General features: G+C 38.4%; 1 protein-coding gene across 1 annotated transcript; it reads right to left on the minus strand.

The window, feature by feature from the left end:
- Positions 1–11,401: 11,401 nt before the first annotated feature.
- LOC116721900 (zonadhesin) lies at positions 11,402–21,443 on the minus strand. The gene is given in 31 exon segments (XM_032565931.1): positions 11,402–11,873; positions 11,948–12,077; positions 12,212–12,519; positions 12,603–12,759; positions 12,838–13,046; positions 13,131–13,850; positions 13,915–13,996; positions 14,089–14,342; positions 14,488–14,625; positions 14,747–14,924; positions 14,927–15,024; positions 15,099–15,183; positions 15,261–15,517; positions 15,800–15,934; positions 16,055–16,114; positions 16,197–16,281; positions 16,362–16,618; positions 16,707–16,844; positions 16,922–16,975; positions 17,080–17,134; positions 17,205–17,343; positions 17,710–18,002; positions 18,114–18,500; positions 18,570–18,766; positions 18,834–19,398; positions 19,814–20,211; positions 20,293–20,371; positions 20,451–20,674; positions 20,913–20,981; positions 21,100–21,152; positions 21,239–21,443. Coding segments are annotated over 31 exon segments (6,030 nt in total). The 5' UTR covers positions 21,316–21,443; the 3' UTR covers positions 11,402–11,724.
- Between the last annotated feature and the right edge of the window lie 719 nt (positions 21,444–22,162).

A 22,162-nucleotide genomic window follows, 5' to 3' on the forward strand; every position in this document is an offset into this window, starting at 1 on the left:
ATTCTTAAAAGTGATAACAAAGAAGCAAAACTGTAATTTTGTTTGTGCTCTTCTCACTTTTGTACAATTTTGCTTTAAAGGTTTGAACGTTTGTGCAGTGCGGGTAAGTGCAGCATTTTTATTTTTACTTTTTATTTTACTTATAATTTCTCAGTTAAATTGTACAAGCTGTGTGGCATATCAGAACTGAAAAAGACTTGAAAGCATTTTTCATGCTATTCTGTTAAGTCACTAAACCGGTCTTTTTATTTTTTAAAAATGAATGAAATGAATGTGAAAAATAGTGGAAATGTACAGCTTAAGAAATGAAGATGAACCAAAAATATTATATTTTATCCATAATGTGAGATTTTTTGTACATTATTTAAAGAACATTTGTCAAATAATATTATGTAGATACATATTTTGTAAAAACATGTTTCATGTGTTGTTGTTTGTCTGTTTTACTACCTTCAGTTCAGAAATGTTTTGTATTTGTCATTAATGGGTTTACATAAATTACAGATAAACATAACTTGACTGGAACTGACCAATTCATAGCACAATTAATACCCCAAGAAAAGATATTTTGCGATAGAAGTTTATTTATATTCTTCGTCAAGTATTTAATATTTTCAAACTGCAAACATTACATTTTTATCAAATTTCCACCTATTTACTTATTTATTTTACTCAAACATGCAAGATACTTCATAACAAGTGCATAGAACATTTAATATAGCTTTTTATTGTATTTTTTAAAGTATTGACAGTTCTTTTGTCTATTAAAAAATCTACTCGTAAAATATTAAACAAAATATGTATATGAAAAATAAGTGTTGGCATTACAGCAAATAAAAATTGCCAAAAAATAATTTAACAGCTTTAATATATATTATACACCTATAGTTTTCATGGTAAAATGTCTAGAAGTTGTTTTATTTTAGCCCGAATTTGCCTCAGGTTAGCCACATGCAATTTTAAAAATTGTATTATCTGTTTCATTTTAATTAAATTAGACAAGACAAGCTGAATAAAAGAAGAAAAAAAACCCAGCTAGACTCAGAGGGACCCCTGTTGGATTTCCCGTCGTATTTTGTAAAGTTCTATGTGTCTTGGAGGTACTTTGGTCTTGTGATTTTCTGTCTCACTCACACTCTCCGGCACTAAATCATAAATATATCCTCTTTCATAAACACTCCTTTCGAACAAATTCCCGCTCCCCGGTGGCTCCTTTCACACCCCGTAATGACTAAAGCAGAGCGGCTGTAAATTATATAAGGTCGACAGCCCTCAGACACACTGGGACATCAGTCACTGACATGGCTGCACAGAGCTCAGACGGCTTTGGGCTCCAACCGCCAAACAGAGATGAAAAACACTGCTCACCCAGTGGGTAGAGTCCCCAGAAGGTTAAACAAATCGCAAGAGCATTTTTATCATTCCCCGCTGTTTTTTCTCTCGCTTTCCCTCTGAGTTTCAGGAATCAGGTGTGCAGCTGTCTGTGTCATTTATCATACAGCCCTAAAACAAGCACAAATATGTGTTTAAATATTTGTGTGTTTGTTATGTTTTTTGTTTGTTTGGTTAGTTTTTTTGTTGTTTATTTTTTGCATTTCAGCTTCTTTGACTGCATTTGTTTAAGACCAGTTTGCTGGTTGACCAAGATGAGATCAAAGTGATATTAAACTTCACTATATTTTTTATGACTCTGAGAAAGGTTTTATTTTTCTTTTACAACTGCTCTGAACTTGTAGGAGTAAAAAAAAAAAAAAAGCCAAAGGGGTTGCTTTGGAACAAAGTGTCAGTCAAGCAGCTACACACTGGAGACAACTTAACCTCTGACCCCAACACTCTTTGAAATGAGTAGACTACTTGACCGGAGCTGACAACAATCCAAGCGTCTCTGCAGCTTCCAACCCCCAAATTAAAAGTGAAAGGAAGAAGGACAAAGACGATGGGCTAAAAAATATAAAGATTTCAGTTAAAAATATTAAAGCAAAGATATTTACAGTAAGGATATTTGATGAGAGGAAATTGACTAGTTTTAGTTTTTGTCTTACCAAACAAAATATTTTTCTGTGTGCGTTTCAGCCATATTGTCCATGCAACATGGCAGGAAAAAGGGGAGCTTTATCTGAGAAATGCCACCTTATCAAGCCACTTAAAGAGTGGGTGGCTCACAGCATGCCTTTCCTAAAGTGGTGTGTGCCTCCCTCCTGTTCACCCGTGCCATTTGCTGCCCATTTTCAGTTGTCCCACGTTCATTTCCCTGCACATTTTTCAGTTTTATTTGACTTCTAGTTAATTTTTCTTTTTTTATTTAAACATGAAGAGCACAAACCGGACCCACGTTCTTGCTCTCTTTAGCCGATGCAAGCAAATTCTGGAGGACACGAGCCTCGCCGTCCACGACGTGGAAATGAACAGAACTTTTTCCAACACCACCGTGAGTCCTCTTTCTCACACTAATCCAACGTTCTCCACTTCCAGGGAGACTTACGACAATGCTTACTTCTATATACTTTTTGTAATGCTCTTTTACTCCTTCCTCGCCATGACACTTTTTAAGTGCTTCATAGGTAGTGAAGAAGAGAAAAAAGATCCCTATGAAGAATTTATAGGAACTAGGCGCCCGTCAACACAAACATTCAACGCAGGCCACATGGCTGAGAAGTTTTACTTTGAAGAGGAGAGCAGCCTGTGAGCCACAGGCTTTCTGAGGAAAAGCGGAGGAGGGGTATGGGTGCATATGGGGAATGTTTTGACAGTCACCAAGCCAGAAAAACGTCAGGCAAGACCTGCTAGTGATTTTGCGAAACTCTCAGTAACTTCATTTTCCCCTTTCCTCCCGCCACCCCTCCTTTCGCCAACTGACAATCAGAAAACTCACGCAAGTACGGCCAGTCGGCAGACATGAGGGGAGACTTACGCGCCTCTGATCATCTGAGAGAAGGATGGAAACATGCAAAAGTGTGGGTCAATGGCGGGCCGGAATCTCCTCCTGTGAGACCCAATCAGGATCAATAACACCGGGGCCCACAATGTGCACACACTGCAAGGAACAAGGAATTACGAACTCTCTCCATGAATGCAGGCGTGTGTGTGGGGGTGTGTATGTGTGTTTTAAAGAAAATGTAAAAAGTGTAAATGTTAACCTGCTTTATAACTTTTTTTCTGAATACGTACAGTACATTCCTAAAGTGTTGAACCCTCTTAAACTTTAGCATTTTATTGCATAACAACCTAAAATTTTTATTTATTTTATTGGCAATTTGCATAATAGACCAAACAAATCAGCACATAACAGTAAAGAGGAACGTAAATGATGCATAGCTCTTCATTTTATTTTACACAAAGATCTTAAAACTGTGGCGAATATAAATGTTCAGCCATTGATTCAATACAGTACTTTGCAGAACCACCATTCCCTACAATTACAACTGCAAGTCTATTGTGTGCAGAGAGTGAAATGTTATTCTTATTCGTAGCCCTGGCAGTATGTGTAGACTTGTCCTGCTGAAATCTAAACTTCTGTAATGATCTCAAGTGTTTTGCAGCCTCTTCAAAGATTTCCCTGCATTTACCACTATCAAGAACTCCATTCATTCTGACTAGTTTCCCCCTACGGGCTGTTCTGTTCAGGGTAATGCACACACTTTAGTTTCCACCACATATTATGTATGTAAGCCAAAAGTTATGTTTTTTTTTCTTCCTGAGTTTCTATTTAGTTTAAATTACACACAGGTGGAATCTCTTTCCTAAGACGCTGACCTTTGAAGTCAAATGTCTAATTGTATGTAGGGGTATTAGAATAAAAGGGATTCAATATATGTGCATGCTGCACTTTTCAGATATGAAAAAAAAAACATTAAGAGCTTTTTTTCTTACACTTCACAATTATGCAGTACTTTTTGTATGTGTATCAGATAAACTACATTGACATAATACCCATTGTTTGTGAGTATAATATCACTAGATGAGAAGGAGCTGCAGGGGTCTGTACGCTTTTGCAATGCACTGTAAGATAAAGACACATTATTCAATCAAGAAAAAAATAAATAGTCCAAATTAGGTTTAAAAATGACTTTATATCATTTTGACAATAAACATTGATCTTATAGCATTTTGTGCTATTTTTAACCAAGGTGCAGTTGATTATTCCAAAACATGATGACATCTCAGGCCTACATTGGCTCTGCAGTAGTCACAATTGAGGGACATTCCTTTGTCATTATATTGTAATTGATCTGCAGTTTATGCACAGTTACAGATTGTTTCAACCTCAAAGTGACCCCATCAGAGCCAACTTTACAAAGCTTTGGTGAAATGCGAACCCAGGACTCCCTCTGCAGAATTAACTTCAGTTGAGTGGTGGGTTGTTGTGGGGAGAATTTCTTGAGAGAACACACAAAAGTTGCAAAAGTTACCAAAAGAAGAGAAAAGGAGGCTACTTCAGATTAGCAGTCAGCTGGACACACAGGTATTGCTATAGATCTCTCAGATGCACAAAACTTTGGTGCGATTTGTACAATTAAATCTCCTGGGGGGGTCAAAGGTTGACTTGGGCGGACAATGCTGCTCTAATTTGAACTATCCGCTCCTGCCGGTCCCTAAGGCTGAGTGGGCCTGTTTTCACTTCACCCTTCATAATTAAATTTTTGCCTCGTCCTCCTCCTGTGAGGAGCAGGGGTCAGCATGTGTTTGTACAGGCTCACGCCCCTGGAAAACCAGCTCTCTTTTTGGACAAATATGTCCTAATACTTCAAATGCTAACACTTTTCATTCTCTGTTCACAAATTGTTCATATAGAACTGGATTTAAAGCATTTAATGTTATCATTAAATTGTATCAGCCAGCTGAAGAGAATTTAGCATAACAAGGCAAACGTAAAAATTGTAATAGATGTTAAATTCTTTTCAATGTTTTCAATTGTTTACTTACAATAAATGAAACATTAAAAATCAGTGCTTTATTAAATATAGGTTATCTTTGTAAGTCAACAAAACTAAACTAATTATTATTTTGGATGTCTCAATAAAAATGCGAATTATGTCACAAATTAACTTAAGTTTGTTTATTCTTCCTTTGCTTATAGTCATGATGTCTAAATCAAAGATATGCTACCATCTGCTGGTCAAAATATAACACTGCTGACCTTTAAATGGGCGGGTTTTAGAGACTGTTAATGCAATACTATTGGTCAGTAACTTTCTTGTCCTAGAGGCTAAAAACACCAATAAGAAGTTATCCTGCAGCAGGTAATACTGTTCTCCCAGTTAACTTCAACATCACTGAAGTCAGACTAAAGAGCTCATGATGTACTTGGTGTCCTAATTCTGGTCATTAAACTGAAAATCACTTTTACATTGCATGAAGATAGATCTGAATCAGTAACATGATTCACACATTCTCAAAAGCATGGATGATGATGCACAGATATATTTATAGAAACTGCACAGATATATTTATAATAGGAGAGAAATTAAGTAAAAAAAAAAAATGTAACTAAACTAAGTTTTATAATAAGCTTCTCTTTGTTGATAGTAACTTTTTCTTTATTTGTAGATCAAACGACATTTCTAATAAAATGTCAAAAGATTATTGCCAGTTACCATTACCTGGAGCAGCCCTCTCCATTTCAGTGTATCCCAGTCATACACACTGGCTTGCATATTTACAACATATGGTTAGATTCACCATGAGAAAACTGAAAAAAGTCACCTGCTTAGAAAAAGATTTAAAAAAACCCCCACCAATTTCTGACAAAGTTGAAATTTTCATTCTTTTTGCAATATATACTTGCTGTCATGAAGAAACCACACTCTGCCTTCAATTATTTCAGAGACTTTAAAAAAGACACACTGTCTTTGAATTCAGCTTGTTTACAGAGTAAATCTTAGTTGTTTCGGGGCTCAGAGAAATTCACAGCTGATTAACATACCGGGCATTTTGCTATTTATTTTTAGTTTTTGTCAATAGGATGACAATTTGAAAGAAACACAATGCCTACTTAACATCTCCGCCACATAGACCTACTCTGATGGAGCCAGTAACAAGCTAAACACCTTTGGGTTTGGGCCAAATGCTCACTTGTATCTGGCCCACAACCAGCAGAGATAACTTTTGTTCTCAAGGGAAATGCCAAGAGAGAATAATTCTCTTTGCTGTAATGCAGTCACAAACTTTCTCCAGAGTACACCCTGCGGACAGATTCTTTAGCAGCAAAAAGAGAGAAGCAGGACATGAGAATAATTGTATATTTTGAAGTCAACAGACGTATTTCCTTACTTAAAAGATGACATCCACCAGAAAGATACAAGTGAAAACACGTCAGGACTACTTATATGATCGGAGGCGTTCATATCTGCAGAACTACATTTCAGTTTGAGTTTCAGAACACTTTTATGAAACATAGCATGCCTCCAGAATGAAAATCTGGGCTTGGACAGCCCCACGCTGCAATTCAACGGCTCTAACGATGAGTGCTATATGATGTTGATCCAGCAGGTGATCAGTGGTGTGATAAACTCCATCAAGTTAATGTATCACCCAAAATAAAATAATTTAATACTTATACATTTCCTACAAGATGAGTCAGACAAATGTTCACTTTTGTCTACACACAATCCTAGGCAAACTTGTTGGCAATCAATCCTGAGGTTATGAACAGCCTTTCTTAGCACTACAAGGTTGCTCATCAGGTTTGGGGACAATTTTTTGAAACTATGAGGATTGTTTTCTGTTTCCTCATTCTTTATTTGTTTTTGTTTTAAGTCACTAGAAATCTCAGATTCCACTCTTTTGCAATCTGTAAATAAGTCACAATGCACGAGGGGAGATTTGTTCCTGGTTTTGTCTTAGTCCACCAACCTCTGAACTGCACTGTGTTCTAGGCAAGTACAATCTGTGTGGGTGTAGTTTTTATAGCGCATCACTGGATTATTGTGGGGATCCGCCTACACATGTTAATGCTTTATGCCTTTGTGTTTGACAACATCAGCCATCTGTGCATGTGTGTACAAGCATCTGACACAGGAGAAAGTCCAACAAACTACAAACTACAAAGTTTCTCTCCTAATCTTTTTGCCATATACGTACAAATCTTGTCTCAACTGTGAATCAATGCCATTTTACTTCAACAGTTTATTGTAGAATTTGTTTAATTGTTTATCTGGGTTTACAGAACAATGATATTCTTTACCAGGTTTTGCAGAGGAAAAAAAGAGCTTAGAATCTGCCAAAAAAAAAAAATTAAAATAATGATTGGTACCAATAAAAGACAGAAATTGTAACTCCAGAACGTTGGCTGCACAACCCACTCTGTCAACTTCAATGACTGCGTCACTTTGTTTCCATATACAGTACAGCTCTAATCCTGGGGGTTTAGTTGAATACGATGTGCTTGATTCTCAGAGAGCAATTTTTACAGGTCAGGCTGAAGAAGGATGCGGGATAAATACTGTGGGAAAGGAGAAACTTGTTAATTATGAGCAAATAACTTTGTGATTCTGACAATGTGTGATGCAAATTAAAAGGGAATTTATACTTACGCTAGACAAAGCCTCAGAAATCACAGAATTGTTAATGCTACCTCGGGTTAACAGAGAGACTTTTAGGTGAAGTGTCAAAGACTGGAAATCTGAAACAAAGTAATAGCATGAGCAAAACTCTGCACTTTGACTTTTCTTATCCAAACTCACTCTACTCTTCTGCACTTCATTTTTACAGCCATTCAAACAAAACAAAATCAGGTCTATTAAATAAAGCAGCTTTACATAAAAATATGAATCCTTTGACACCTGGAACAATTTGATTGTTGATAATTAAATCATCATCTCTAGCATAGGGCTGCAACTAACGATTGTTTTAATAATCAATTATTCTTACTATTAATTATTCTTACTAAAAATGGTATATACTTCAGATTTTTTACTTAACCAAGATAAGCTAAAAATAGGCCTCTTGAGTTTTGGGTAGAAAATATCATAAAGGTTTTATAATAAGATTCTTAATATCTTAAATGCAAAAGGCAGATTTTTTTTTTTTTTTTTACAATTTTAATTTAATTACTGCTCTGAGCGTGTTGTTCCTTCAGCAAATAACGTTGTTTTTTTAATCGTGTCAGTTCTACTCCGATGAAATCAATTCTCACTTAGGTTTTGAAATGAAGCAACATTTTATCTGTTTCCTCAGCCTTCGAGTTTAGGCTGCATTGTCTCTGACTGTCAGGTTAACCAGTGGTTAACCAATGAAAGCATTGGTTTACCTGTAAATGTGGAAGTTGATGTTTTATAGTCAGCAGAAGTTACAGAGGCTTGTGACACAGTGGTCTCCGTCAGGGGTGGAGAAGGAGTGCTGCTATTGGTTGAATTGAAGACTGTAGAGAAAAATGTCACATTATAACTGTGTGACTTTTATGTTAATGCACTCAAATGTATGTTTTTGTAATTGACAGAAAATGTGTTTGATATTTCATAAAGCCACTTACACAATATCACATAGTATCTAGAAGACATGGATTGTCTCTGCGCATTTAGTTCAAATGATGAAGTCATGGCACCTTTTAGTGCTAGACCTGACAATTATATTAATTTTCTTAACCTTAAAGGTTAATTGGTGTTGAGCTGCTTTTAAGGTTACCTGGAAATCTCCTGTTGGGATAAAATATCTACTGCTGTCAAGGAAAGTAAGATAAGAGACTACAGTATTTTAAATGGTATAGGCAACTGCATTGTAAAATGTATTTTAATGTAGTGTGCTATTTTAATCCACTGTGATTACTGTCCATCATACTTATCATATGTTTGTTTATTGAAGTCTTGTATGTTTACAAGGACTCATTTCCTCCAGTTTGAACCACGTGTTTAATTAATTTAATCAGTCTCTACTATTGAGTTTAGGCTTCATTGTAAGGAATTATGTATTTTCTCTTACTTTATTGTGTTTACTCTTACTTACAGTGCATGCATGTCAAGTTGAAGTCAGAGCAGCAAGTCCCTGAAAGTCACACAGGCCTGATCACAGTAACATGTCACCCTACGACAGCCATTATTCTGACCTGCGCAGCACAGTATTGGTGGATCTGAGCAGCCTGGACCAACTAGAGAAAGCACAGCTTTTTCAGATGAAACTCGACATGATTCCTTTGTACTTTTTTACCTTTAAAATACTCAATTTAAAGTGGAAAATAATTTGACTGGCAGACACTGAAACAGGTTTATAAGGGTTACAAACATAATGGGAGCAATGAAAGTGGATGCTAAGCAGTAAATTAAAGGAGTGAAAACTGTGATTGTGTTTGTATTACCTGTTGCATTGACATTTGTAACTGTTGTTTCAGCTGGAAAATTGCAAAGTACAAGTCAAATGAATTTTAAAAGAAAGAAAACTAAGACAAATAGCTTATCTAGCAGTTGGAATCCACTGAAAATTGATGCACTGTAGGATTGAAAGCAGTGGTTACCTGTTGTATTGGCAAATCCAACAGTTGTTTCAGCTGGAAATTGCAAAGTACAAGTCGAATGAATTTTAAAAGAAAGAAAACTAAGACAAATAGCTTAGCTAGCAGTTGGAATCCACTGAAAATTGATGCACTATAGGAATGAAAGCAGTGGTTACCTGTTGTATTGGCAAATCCAACAGTTGTTTCAGCTGGAAATTGCAAAGCACAAGTCAAATGAGTTTAAAAATAAAAAACTCAAAGATCAAATAGCTCAGTTAGCTAGTTAGTTGGAATCCACTGAAAACTGATGCACTGTAGGAATGAAGGCAGTGGTTGTTTTACCTGTTGCATTGGCATTTGTAACAGTTGTTTCAGCTGGTGAATAGCAAAGCACAAGTTAGTCAAATTAAATTTAAAGGAAATAAAACTTGGATGAAACATCTCATCTAGAAATAATGCAAAGAAAGCATAATGATTGTTACGTGATCCAAACCATCAGTTGAATATGTGCTATTTCTAAGCCTATACGTTTTGCCCATTACTTAATTGGGCTTCCTTATTTTTGTATTTGGTGGTGTTCATTAGAATATTGCATTCATTTCATGTGCAATATTTTTTTTATCAATAACCTGTCATAAATAAAATTGACAGGTTTTACACACACAGCAATGAATTTCTGTGTGTTCTAATGTTTGCCATAAAAATGTAAAGAAATCAAAGAGTCCTGTCTTTAAGTTCCATGTAAAACTTCTCAAAGAGATAATTTATTCCTCAGGTTAACTTAAATGTAAAGAGGTGGAGCTGGATTGGTCTGGAAATTCAGTGAGCTATATAAAAAAAGTGATTTAAAGCAGGTATTAAGCAAGGTACCAGTTGAAAGGTTTTAAATGCCTAAGCCTACATTTCAGTGGTAAAGGAATGATAATAAATGTGGTTGTGTTGTAACAATTACCTGTTGCATTGGCATTTCCTAATGTTTCAGCTAAGAAGATGACAAAGCACAAGTTAGTCAAATTAAACTGAAACAGAATAAATTACTAAACAGTCCTGATGTGTTGTGATGCTTAGAACAGCAAAGTAGATTTAAAACACCCCACCCTCATATCTAGGTACAGAATTGTACCAGTAAAATTTTAATAGGCAGAAAAGTTTCTGGACAAATTTCACAAGGCCAAGAAAGTGGTGGAAAATGTCAATTACACCAATTACCTGAAGGACTGGTACTTCCATCTGTTGTTTGAGCTAGAAAAGACAAAAGCGAAATGTTAAAAATTTCAGAAACTAATTTCAACTAAAGTTACCAAACCCTTTGCTACACAACCTCTGAGGTGTTTAATTAACACCTCATAGGTGGTTTATTGAAGCAATATGAGCATCAGCAAAGTAGCTGGTGAGGTTATCCTCATGTGGTGCATCTATGGAGCTGTTGTGTATTTTGTAAGGCAGGCTTTCAAAGTTAACTTAACCAGCTTAGGTAAGATTGTTTTGTGCTCAATGCCATTTAGATGTTCTAGTATTTTTATACCTTAATGAGTAATTTCCTGTTTTCTAAAAAAAAAAAGCCATAGTGTTGTGCTGGTCTTTGCTATACCGCCATCTAAAGTTCTGAAAGACTATATTTTTCTGTTACTGTTAAAGTCATGACAAGCCATTGCTGCACCAGTTGTTAAAAAATTTGACAAGCTTCCTTTTGAATTTTAAGAGTAACAAGAAATCTTGATTCAGGTTTTCAGAAGCTAATAGAATGTTTTTTTCCTCAACTCACCATTACAAGAATACAGCTCTCCAGAGACAAGAAAAAAGTAAAGCAGGAGCAAAGCCATTTCACTGTGTCCGAGTCTGAAGGTTTACAAGACACCTTAAAGAAGCACATTTAAAATACTTGTGCTTGTAGAACTAGAATGCTGTCATTCTAGTTCTACAGGTTCAGTCTCCAAAGAGAAAAATCGCCAACAGCAGATAGTAAACAGACAAATGATCGTTTCATCCTGAGTTTATTAAACTGAAGTGTCAGAAATAAGCATACTGCATCTGAAATATACATTACTGTACATTTAGTTGTATTGACATATTCATGTTTCTTGCATTTATACTCGATGACCTAATTCAAATAACAGTATTTTAATAGCACAAACCGCAAACTTTTACAAATGACCACGAGATCAAGTTGCAGATAAATATTGATTCAAAGAAAACTGGAACACTCATAGCAAAGCCAGTTTGAAAATTTAAAGGCCCAGTACCACACTACCTCCAAGGATGTTTTTACAATGTTAGAGATGAAACATGAAAATGTAGTCTTAGATATACACTCTCCAGCTTTCGCCAAACTCTTGTGTATTCTTGGCAATAGTTCCATCTGGTTTCACTTTGTCATTCGTCTTTCGGCCATCAAAGTTTCCACACAAGCCTTCCACTCTCCTTTTATAAAGGAACGGCAGAATGATATCTAAAGAACAAAAAGGTCTACATCAGTAAACAGAATTGAGATGTGGCTCATCCAATGGGTTAAGAATTCATTACCAGTTTTACAGTGTCCATTGAACTCCACAGACAGACCAAAATCTGTCTTTAGGTAGATACGAGAAGAATGCATTTGGATTTCAAGGCCAGGAGCTGCTGAACCGGAAGATTTAATTTTTTGTCCATCCACCTGCAAGGAGGAGGAAAAAAATAAAAATAAATTGAGAAAACAGAAATATCAAAAATATCCATACAGCATTATTTTCCTAGTAGTAGACTAGGAATTTGTAAGGTTTGTCAATTTATTATGGCTTTGATACTTACAATCACTTTCCTCTTGTGCTTAAGCTCTACGGTGTGATTGTAGACTTTAACTTTAAGCTCCTGCAATATTCGTTTGTGCTCCTCATCAACATCATCATCATCATCATCATCTCCACTGATTTCACTTCTCTCCGTTTCCTCACTGCTGTCAGTGCATGCATTTGTGCTCTCTATATAGATTTCTGGGAGATTCTTTGGCAGATTTTTGGTTCTCACCAGCACATACAAGTTGGTCCCACTAAAATTATGTTTCAGTTTATCAAATGTTTTGTACTGTGGGTCTCCCTGGATGATGCATTCACCAAAGTCTGTAAACATCACAAAAAATAAAATAAATAAAAGTTAGTAGCATTGACAACATTTTGAGAGTTAAGGACTTTTTGTGCCATACCTGTAGACTTGCAATAATATTTGCCCGTTTCAAGTTGAAGGCACACAGCATCATCTTCACACCCATCTTTGTCTTTGCAGTCAGTCTTTCCCTCACCGGCATCTTCTTCACACTCACATTTCTGCCTGCAGTGACTGGTGTACCATACTTCATTGAACTAGAAAATGACATACAATCTTAGAGGAGTATACATATTGTTATGGAAGCAAATTTAGTGACATTTAAAGTTACTCACCTGGTGAGTTTCACCATTCCTGTCAATACATCCACATTTCTGTACAGGCACACAAACACTCCCTTTTTGTACAAAGCCATCATCACATACACATCCTGATGCACAAGGAATCTCTGAACTGCAGTGTGGTGGACCAGTCAGGTTTTCGCATGTAGGGCTGCATGCAGGAATGCAAGTGGTGTAGTGACTGTTTTCTGCACAAGTGGGTGCTGAAAGACACATTTGACAACTTTCAGTCTGACTCTGAACATAAACAATTAGTTATTGTTCATAGAAAGATGTGAGTAATTTACTTGAAACATGTGGCATTTCTGGTTGTGGAACAGTTTGTTGGGGTCTCATTGTAGGATTAATGGAAAGGTTCGGCCTCAATGTTGGTACTTGTGGTTCACTTGTGGGTGGAATTTTAGGTGTTTGTGATGTAGTTGAATTTGGAGGCTGTAAACCAGTCTCTGGGGAAGGTGCTGGGTTGGTTGGAGCTGGAAATTTAGGCCAAACAGTGGCATTGCCTTGTGCAGTTGTAGGATGTGGCCCACCTGTGGGTAAAGGCTGGGGTTCAGTCTCATTGGAGGGTGCTTGGTTGGTTGGAGCTGGAACCTGGGGCCCAGCAGTAGCATTGCCTTGTGCAGTTGGGGGATGTGGCCCAGTCTCATTGGTGGGTGCTGCATTGGTTGTAGCTGGAACATGGGGCCCAGCAGTAGCATTGCCTTGTGCAGTTGGGGGATGTGGCCCAGTCTCATTGGTGGGTGCTGCATTGGTTGTAGCTGGAACATGGGGCCCAGCAGTAGCATTGCCTTGTGCAGTTGGGGGATGAGGCCCACCTGTGGGTGAAGGTTGTGGCCTTGTCTCATTGGAGGGTGCTGAGCTGGTTGTAGCTGGAACCTGTGGTCTAGCAGTAGCATTGCTTTGTGTAGTTGGAGTATGAAATCCAGTCTCATTGGAGGGTGCTGGAACCTCAGGGGCATTTGTTGTAATCCAGGTTTCTGGTGCCACAGTTGCTGGGTTGACCAAATCTGCAACAATGAGTTAATTTGAGGGCTTTTACAGAACTGTAAGAGCTAAACATTACAAGATTACCTTGGCAGCCTCCACGATGAAGTTTTATGTCATCCAAAGCTACACCAGATTCAGTGGTGCCATTTCGGCCCTCAAAAATGATCTAAGTCAAAACCACAGAATAGAAGCATGTTCCATTGTCACTTAAAACTACACACTATACTTTAATCTTTGGGAAAATATAAGAACCCCCACCTGAAATGTCCCATTTCCCACCAGGTCCACCTGAGCAAGATGCCACACATTTCCTTGGTCATTTCTTCTTCTCCATAAGATAGTAGCCTGTTTGTCTTGAAGCAGGTATACATGAAGACCCATTGTGTCAGAGCCAGACATATGATACCAGAATATTAGACATTGTGGGCCAGTGTCTGAACACTCTGTGCCAATAAGACGAGCAGTGTTCCCTAGTGATGCCATGCTCGCGTCAATGTGGAGATAGTGGCCATCTGGATAGGGAGGTAAGCAAAGTTGTAGATTTGGTAATTCTTGATGACCAAATAAAACTAAATCTAGTTCTTTTGTCAATTCTGATTAAGTGTTCATGACTAACATTCAGGATGTAGCTCAGTTTTGCTAAAATTAGTTGAATACCTCCTGTGGTGTGATCTGAGAGGGGACCAGTGATCAGTGTAGGGGTAGAACCATTACGCCTTTCCCAGTCAAACACATCAGGGAGCATCTGACTCCATTGGCAAAAATCTTTTTCAAAGTCACAGTCAAGATGGCATACTGAAATGAAAAGTTAGCAATTTGGAGAGTTCATTTTACCAGGTAGTAGTTTAAATAAAAAAAAAAAAACACCACATCATTTATTTATATATATATATATGTGTGTATGGCTTCATCATACCTGGGTGTTTGGCTTGATCAGGAGTTTTAGTTGTATTTTCCATATTGATGGTAATTAGTTTAATTGTACTAGGCACAACATTCAGTGTTGGTACCTTGGCTGTGCCATTCAGCATGGGGGCCTCCAGAGCTGTTGTGCCAAGAGAAGTGACACGGGGGGGCGCTGTAACATTTCCTATTGTGGGTTCTGAATCATCATGGTGGGTGAATTGACACTTGGGCTGGATGTCGTTTTAAATTCAGATTTAGCAGGAAGAACTGTACTTATGCCACTCAGATCTGTAGAATGAGAAAAGGCTAGTTTTTTTTTTCTTGTGAGGAGAGAGTGCTTTAAAAAATAAAAATAAGTTTACCTGAACATCTTCCTTGGTGCAGTGTAATATCATCTATGGCCACATCTGATTGATCATTGGAACCCCTCTGTCCCTCAAAGATAATCTACATGGTGAAGTTAGATTGGCAAGTGTCCACAAAAATTTTGAATCAGCTAGATATTCTACATTTTGATACATCACCTGAAACACTGCAGTTGTGTTTAGATCAACCTGGGCCAAGTGCCACATATTGCCATGGTTGTTCGTCTCCTTCCAGACTGCCTTAGCTACGTTGTTCTCAAAAAGGTAAATATTGAGGCCCATTCTGTCTGCTGATCCATACATATGGTACCAGAACTGCAGACACTGAGGACCAGTGTTTGCACACTGGGAGCTGATAAGACGAGCTGTGTCACCATATGTCACGTTCGTAGACTCAATATAGATGTAGTGGCCATCTAGACAAAAGGAAATTTATACACATCATTCATACAATTTCTCAGAGTAAAGCAGTGTTCTCACACTGCAATCAGTGTCCTGCAACATTTAGCTGCATCCATTGTCCTACACACCAATTCAATATCTAAACAGGCCTCACTAGCATGCAGTCAAGCTCAATAGAGCACTACTGATGAGCCAATAGTGGACCCAGGTGTGCTGAAGCAGAAAGACAACCAAAAGTTGCAGGACCAGCCTTTGAGAACTGGAGTTCGAGATCAGAGTTAAAGAACAACCATTACCGCCAGTGTGGTCGCTAGAGGGACCAGTCATCTCAGTAGGGGTGGAGCCATTGTTCCTTTCCCAATCGAATGCGTCAGTGATCATCTGCCGCCAAGTGCATAAGCCGTTCTGGAAGCTACAGTCAAAATTGCAGACTATAGAGAAATTTTGGAATGAGTATTAAGAGGCAACTATTCCACTGAGTTTTACATTTCATCATTTGCTAGATATGGCAATTAAATCGTCAAGTGGCAAGTAACTTCTTGTGCACATACTTTGGTGTGATCTTGTAGTTCTGAAAGGTAGTGCAGTTCCAGTTACACTGGGGAAGGCATCTAAGGAGTAAAAAAGAAAATCCTAATTCATATACATCACTTAGTATAATTGGTGCATGCATTTTTAATAGGCAGTATTCACCCAAGCATGACCCAGAAGTAATAGCAATGTCATCTATAGCCAGGTCTGACTGAGCAGTGGAGCCTCGAATTCCCTCAATTATTAACTGAAAAAAAGTTATCTACAGTTCTTTCCAAGACAAGAGAATTAGCATCTTTGAGGTATATGAAAAAAAAAGAACCTTACCTTGAATGGACCAGATATTTTCAGGTCAGCTTTTCCCAACTGCCACTCAGATCCTTTGTTGTCGATTATACCCCAAACCTTTGTAGCCTTATTACCTTGGAGTTGATAGACATTCAGAACCATACTGGTGGCTGAACCAAGCATGTAGTACCAGAAGTGAAAGCAGATTGGGCCATCAAGCTGGCATGATTGGCTCAACAGTCGAGCAGAATCTCCAGGGGTTACATCATCTCCCTCAAGGTACATGTAATAACCAGCTAGAAGCATCACATTAGTCATTGATATTGAAAATGAGTGGTGAGAAAAAAAGAAACAAAAACAAAACAAAAAAAATAAACACCCTACCTCCTGTGGTGTGGTCCTGGTTTGGTCCTGTGAAATTTGATGGTGTAGATCCAGAATGTCTTGTCCAGTCAAAACTGTCTTGAATGAGCTGCTCCCATCCACAGATACTTGTGTCAAAGCTGCAGTCAAGGGGACAGGCTACAAAATAAAAAATGAAATAAGCCATTTGACAAGCCAAATAAGAGTTTGACAAGAGGTACCATTTTATGTCTTACAATTGATGTTTGGAGATGTAGTGCCTGGATTTGTTGGAACTACAGTTGAGAAATCTGAAAATTAGTGGATAGAAAGGGTGGGAACAAGCATTAATCTTTCAGCCAGTTTACATCAAGGTGCTTTATAATAAAGTTTGGATAAAGGGTCAAATACTCACCACATGCTGTGCCAATTTGCCAGGCTAGAGAGTTCCACTCCTTCAACTTGGCATGCTGTGGCATAAGATTTCAGGGATTCGCAAAAAGTGGACTGATCACCACTTGTGTCACAATAGTCGTATACGCAACTGCTAAAGTAGATGCTTGGGTGAACGTACTCATGGCAGGCCTCAAAGGCCCCATGAAACACCATGGAACATTCCTCATTGGCCACAGTCCCATCATTGTCGCATTCTCTAGGATCATTTGGATGGGCCATGCATCTAAAAAACAATTTCAAGTGATCATCTGTATCCAGTAAATTACACAAGATCAAAATTCCCATATTTAAATTTAACATCTACTTTTCACCAACAGAAAGTGAAATTGTATGCTTAGTTTCAACTATGTTATTGCAGTATTTAAATTTTACCCCAACAACTGGGTAACTCAGAACATGAAGTTATACTTTATTTTACTTTTAGAGCACCTTAATGTCCCTTTGTGTATGACCACCAACATGTTCATGACAGCAAGGACTATAAACCGGACATATCATTTAGTAACTTACAAGAATACCCAGGTAAATTTAACAACTGATATTTTCTGGCATCAACTGGCCCTCCAGATAACATTTTACATCAACTTACTCTTCATTAGTATGAGTTCTCCAGCTGTCACCAAATTCAAATGATTCAGAGGCAATTTGGCCTCCCGGCATCATGAAGTCATCCTCCTGATATCCAGAGTAGGTGCCACACAGTCCACAGAGTTCATATTTGTAACGTTCATCCACTTGCAAGAATAACCTGCTGTGTCCATCTATCCACAATTTCAAGCCAAAGGTAGTCTCCAGAATGGTGTAATCCTTCTTCACATAGATCCACACTGAGCCATATGACCCATTGGTTGAATAAGGAAGTCTGACAGAGACACCACGGACCTGAACAGAACAGCATTTAATGTATAAAAGTGACAGACAAAAATAGTCTTTGAATTCTAGTTACCCAACTAGTGAGTCATTTTGCTTGCATTGTTATAGCTGCTTACATTAACTTGGCCTGCTCTGATTCAAGGTGAGATCCAGTCCATCAAGCTGAAGAACCACAGCTTCAAGTTTAGCTCTAGTAAAATTTTGTCCAGCAGGGTGGATGTTGAAGCCAATTACAGTGAACTGAACTGTGCTGTGCCTGCCACATGTTGTAGTGAGAGTGTAAGCACAGCCTCCTTGAAAGCTGTAAGCCAGTTTGTCAAAGGTAACATAATGTGGATCGCCATACACACTACAAGTGGCAGGTCTGAACGGGAAGCAGCCTTTGATGCCATATTTTTCTTTACAAACTTCATCACTTGCACACGTCATTGCAGTGCATTGCATGATATCATTGCCAATGCATCGGCACTGTTGCACACAGTCTGCTTCCACAGTCATTCCCCCTCTCTGTCAAGAAAAAGCAAAAGTTTAAGTAAAATGCAGTACTGTGAAACTAAATAAATTATATACAGTTACCTCATAGTGTTTTCCATTATACCAGCACCCACAATGCTCTGCTGGGACACACTTATCCCCACTGAGCTTGAACCCAGGGTCGCACTCACATCTTTCCTCACAGCTACCACATAAACCCATTTGATCTAGACCGGAGCACACCTCTGGACAGCCATCAGCACATGAATTATAATGGCTGTTCTCGCCACACTCGAGCGCTGAAAGAGAACATAACATGAGATCCAGCCGCGAGCTACAAAGTTAAAGATGGTCAATGTGACCTACAGCAGAAAGTAGAGTTCCTCCATGTGGGTATGGCAATTCCAGCCTCTTGGCAGACATCTGCATAGGCTTTCAATGCTTCACATAGTACTTTGTGATCACCACGAGCAGAACACAAGCCAAGTAAACAAGCATGGAAATAGCTCTCTGCACCTACATCTGGCAGACAGGATGCAAAGGGCCCAGAGCCAGAACGAAGGAGTCCACAGTAATTCTCACTGCTATAATGAGCCTCATCCTGTGGGTTACACTGTTGCGGTACTTGAATGGCTTCACAGGAGGAGACATTTCCCCCAGTTTGCCAACTCTCAGCCAAAGCTGTGGCGCTTTCAGCTTTTGTGCCATCAGGCTTGAGCAAGTCGTCTCCTGGGAGCTGATTAAAGTTGCCACACAAGCCACAAACCCTATCAGAATATTGTAATGGAATTCTGAGCTGAAGAGCCCCAGTATTGTCAAAGGAAACAGATACTCCAGAACTGCTTCCCACTACTATGGCAGCAGCGTTGCTCTCAATATGGATTGTATTGTTGTTCAGGTTTAGTGGAAGCTCTCGCCAGATGCCATTCACCTGAGGGGAAGAATAAAATAAATGCCATCTATAAATCAACAAGATCATGCAACATTTTACATAGGAGTTTTAAGCTTTGGATATTGCTGCAAATCTGAAGTTGTGCCAAGTTTCATAGAGCTCTGACCAGTTAAATGCAGAGTCAGCAATATTCTGAGCATGTTATGATACAGCGTTAGCCTGCCTTCCAATGAAGGTTCACAGCATATTCAATTTGGGTAAGTTCAGTGTGAAGCTGGTGAATTACATAAGTTACAGCCATACACTTACATCTTCAACTTACTCTTCTCCATACTTGTTAAACACACAAGTGATCATTTTATCACATTTAAAGAAATTGATAAAATGTCTACATGTAGACACCCACCAAATGCCACAACAGTTCACTTTAAACAATTACTTTGAGGAAACTTACCACAACCCAGTGAGTCTGACTCTTTAGCAAGGATATCCTCATAATCCCCAGGTTTACATTGATTTGCTGTATGGTAGGCTGCGACACATTGCCTGTTTGTATGTTGACTACCTCAACTGCGAATTTTGGCAGAGCTTCAGATGCTGAATACGTTTTGGCCAGTACATATGTGCAGGGGGAAGTGAAGCGGAACAATGCACCATCAAAGGTGTGACAATCCGTGTTGCTGTGAATAGTGCACATGCCCGAAGGGGAAAGTTTCCTGGGTTCATCTCTTTGAGGACCACATATTTGGCCCTTAGGGCAATGAGAGAGAAAGCAGAACAGCTGCCCAACTGAGCACAGGCAGCGTGTGGAGTCACCAGTCCACAGGTCAGTGTTTGAGTCACACTGGTTTCCTGCAAGGGTAAGATTATGGTCAGGAAACTGTAAAAATCATGGCTCAGAGCTTCACATTTATGAGGGTAAGCAGCACTTACTACATGATCCACTTCTTATGCCAATCTGTTTTAATGTAGTCTGATCTACAGTCAGTGGATGGACAGCTTCAAATATGACCTAATAGACAATAAATCTGTTACCAAAACAGAATTCCAACTGTAACGCAATTCAGCACAGCCAATATAGAGCCTTTCACCTGAGTGCCTGGTTCGGTGAGGTTCAGGGGCACTGAGACTTGTCTCCATGCATCTCTGGGGAGCGGAGGAGAAGTCCAGATTTCCACTTGCCTCAAGCCACTTTTGAGCAAAGCACGTAATGTAGCACCACTAGAAACTCCTGAAGCCAGATGCCAGAACTCCAAGCAAGCCTTGCCAGTGATAGTCAGTGGATGGCTTGCCAGTATTTTCATTGTAACATCTCCTGGATAAGGAGATAAAAATGTAAAACTCATTTCTAGAGAAATGCTCAAACACTAGATAGCAGTACTGCAACTGAACAAACTTTTTTTTTAAGTGTGTAATTATGCACCATTTCAAAATGAGCCAACAGTCTTCCAATTAGCATATAATTTTGAGCATTATTTGATCTCAAAGAAAGAAAATCACCATTGCTTTCAATTAAATTAATCAGCCTCTATATTGCATGTCATCTTTAGTACCTGCTTGGCTGCTTGTCCAGTCACAAGTCAGATTCCCATGTTGGCTGTAGAAACACCGGCCAACATAATCTAGAGATTTAACAAAAATAATTTAAAAAAGGATGCATTACACTAATGGTTTGTCTGCTCTGTCCTCCCAGACAATATCATTTATTTCCAATGTTTACAATTCTAGGTGATGGAGTACCTGAGGTGTCCTTCCACCCTGGTAATTTTACCAAAGACAAATCATTTTCAGCCCTAATAAACAAAAAAAAGTAGTCCAAGATTAACTTTATAAAGACAGTATTTATTTATTTAAAAAAAAGAAAAAAAAAGATCCTTACCTGCACATACAGTCCAAACGAGCCAAAAAGATTAGAGCTACAGTGATCAACAAGTCTGTGTGGAGCTTGCCAAGCATGGGTGATCCGACAACAACAGCTTTTCAGCTGTCACCAATAAGTCAAAGGATTAAAGAGTAGTAGCAACAGAGCCTTCCTGTAGAGACAAACAAGCAATCAACCACTTGTACAAAGTTGGAAGCTCTGCAATTCTGACAGAGCTGGGAGTCAAAAGGTATATATTATCCCCTACAACCAGGTAACTTAGTGGGAGGAGAAACAAACAGCCTGGGTTTGGCATGTGAATGATCAAAAAAGGTCATGACAGCCAACCAACAGTTTCAGTAAATGGTGACAGATGAGGCAAGGTTTGGGACATCCAGGTCATAAAAAGCTCTGAACCAAAGCAAGTGCCAATAAAAGGCTAGTAGACTGACTGAAGAACCTCTTTCATTAACTTGTGAAAAGTGCAACATTAGTCGTGGCAAGGTTAACAAAATAACCAGACTCAAATGACCAGAGGGTGAAGAAAACAGAATATGGAAAAGTAAAAACACTGTGCTTAAGTTTTTGTTTAAAAAAAAAATAGTTACATAACTCACCCCTACGGAGTCAGTCACCCTGCTCTGTAGGTTTTGGATTCAATGCCCCAGCACAGGTGATTTAAATAGTGGCTCATCAGTAGACCTTTGAGGAGCAAAGACAACCCAGTTAACGCAGATCATCTATTTGAATCAGGTGCTCTGGAGTAAAGACAGCTTAATGTCTAAGACTATCAATGGAAAATCCTGATCTAAAATGTATGGCAAATATTTTCTGTACATGGATAAATAATGCCAGTTAAACACATACCTACTAAATGAAATTAATTAATTAATTTGAGAGTTGTTGTTTAAGTGTAAATGTCCTTAAAATTATTTTAATAAA

The sequence above is a fragment of the Xiphophorus hellerii genome, chromosome 6 (assembly GCF_003331165.1).
Source record: "Xiphophorus hellerii strain 12219 chromosome 6, Xiphophorus_hellerii-4.1, whole genome shotgun sequence".
NCBI classification, from domain to species: domain Eukaryota; kingdom Metazoa; phylum Chordata; class Actinopteri; order Cyprinodontiformes; family Poeciliidae; genus Xiphophorus; species Xiphophorus hellerii.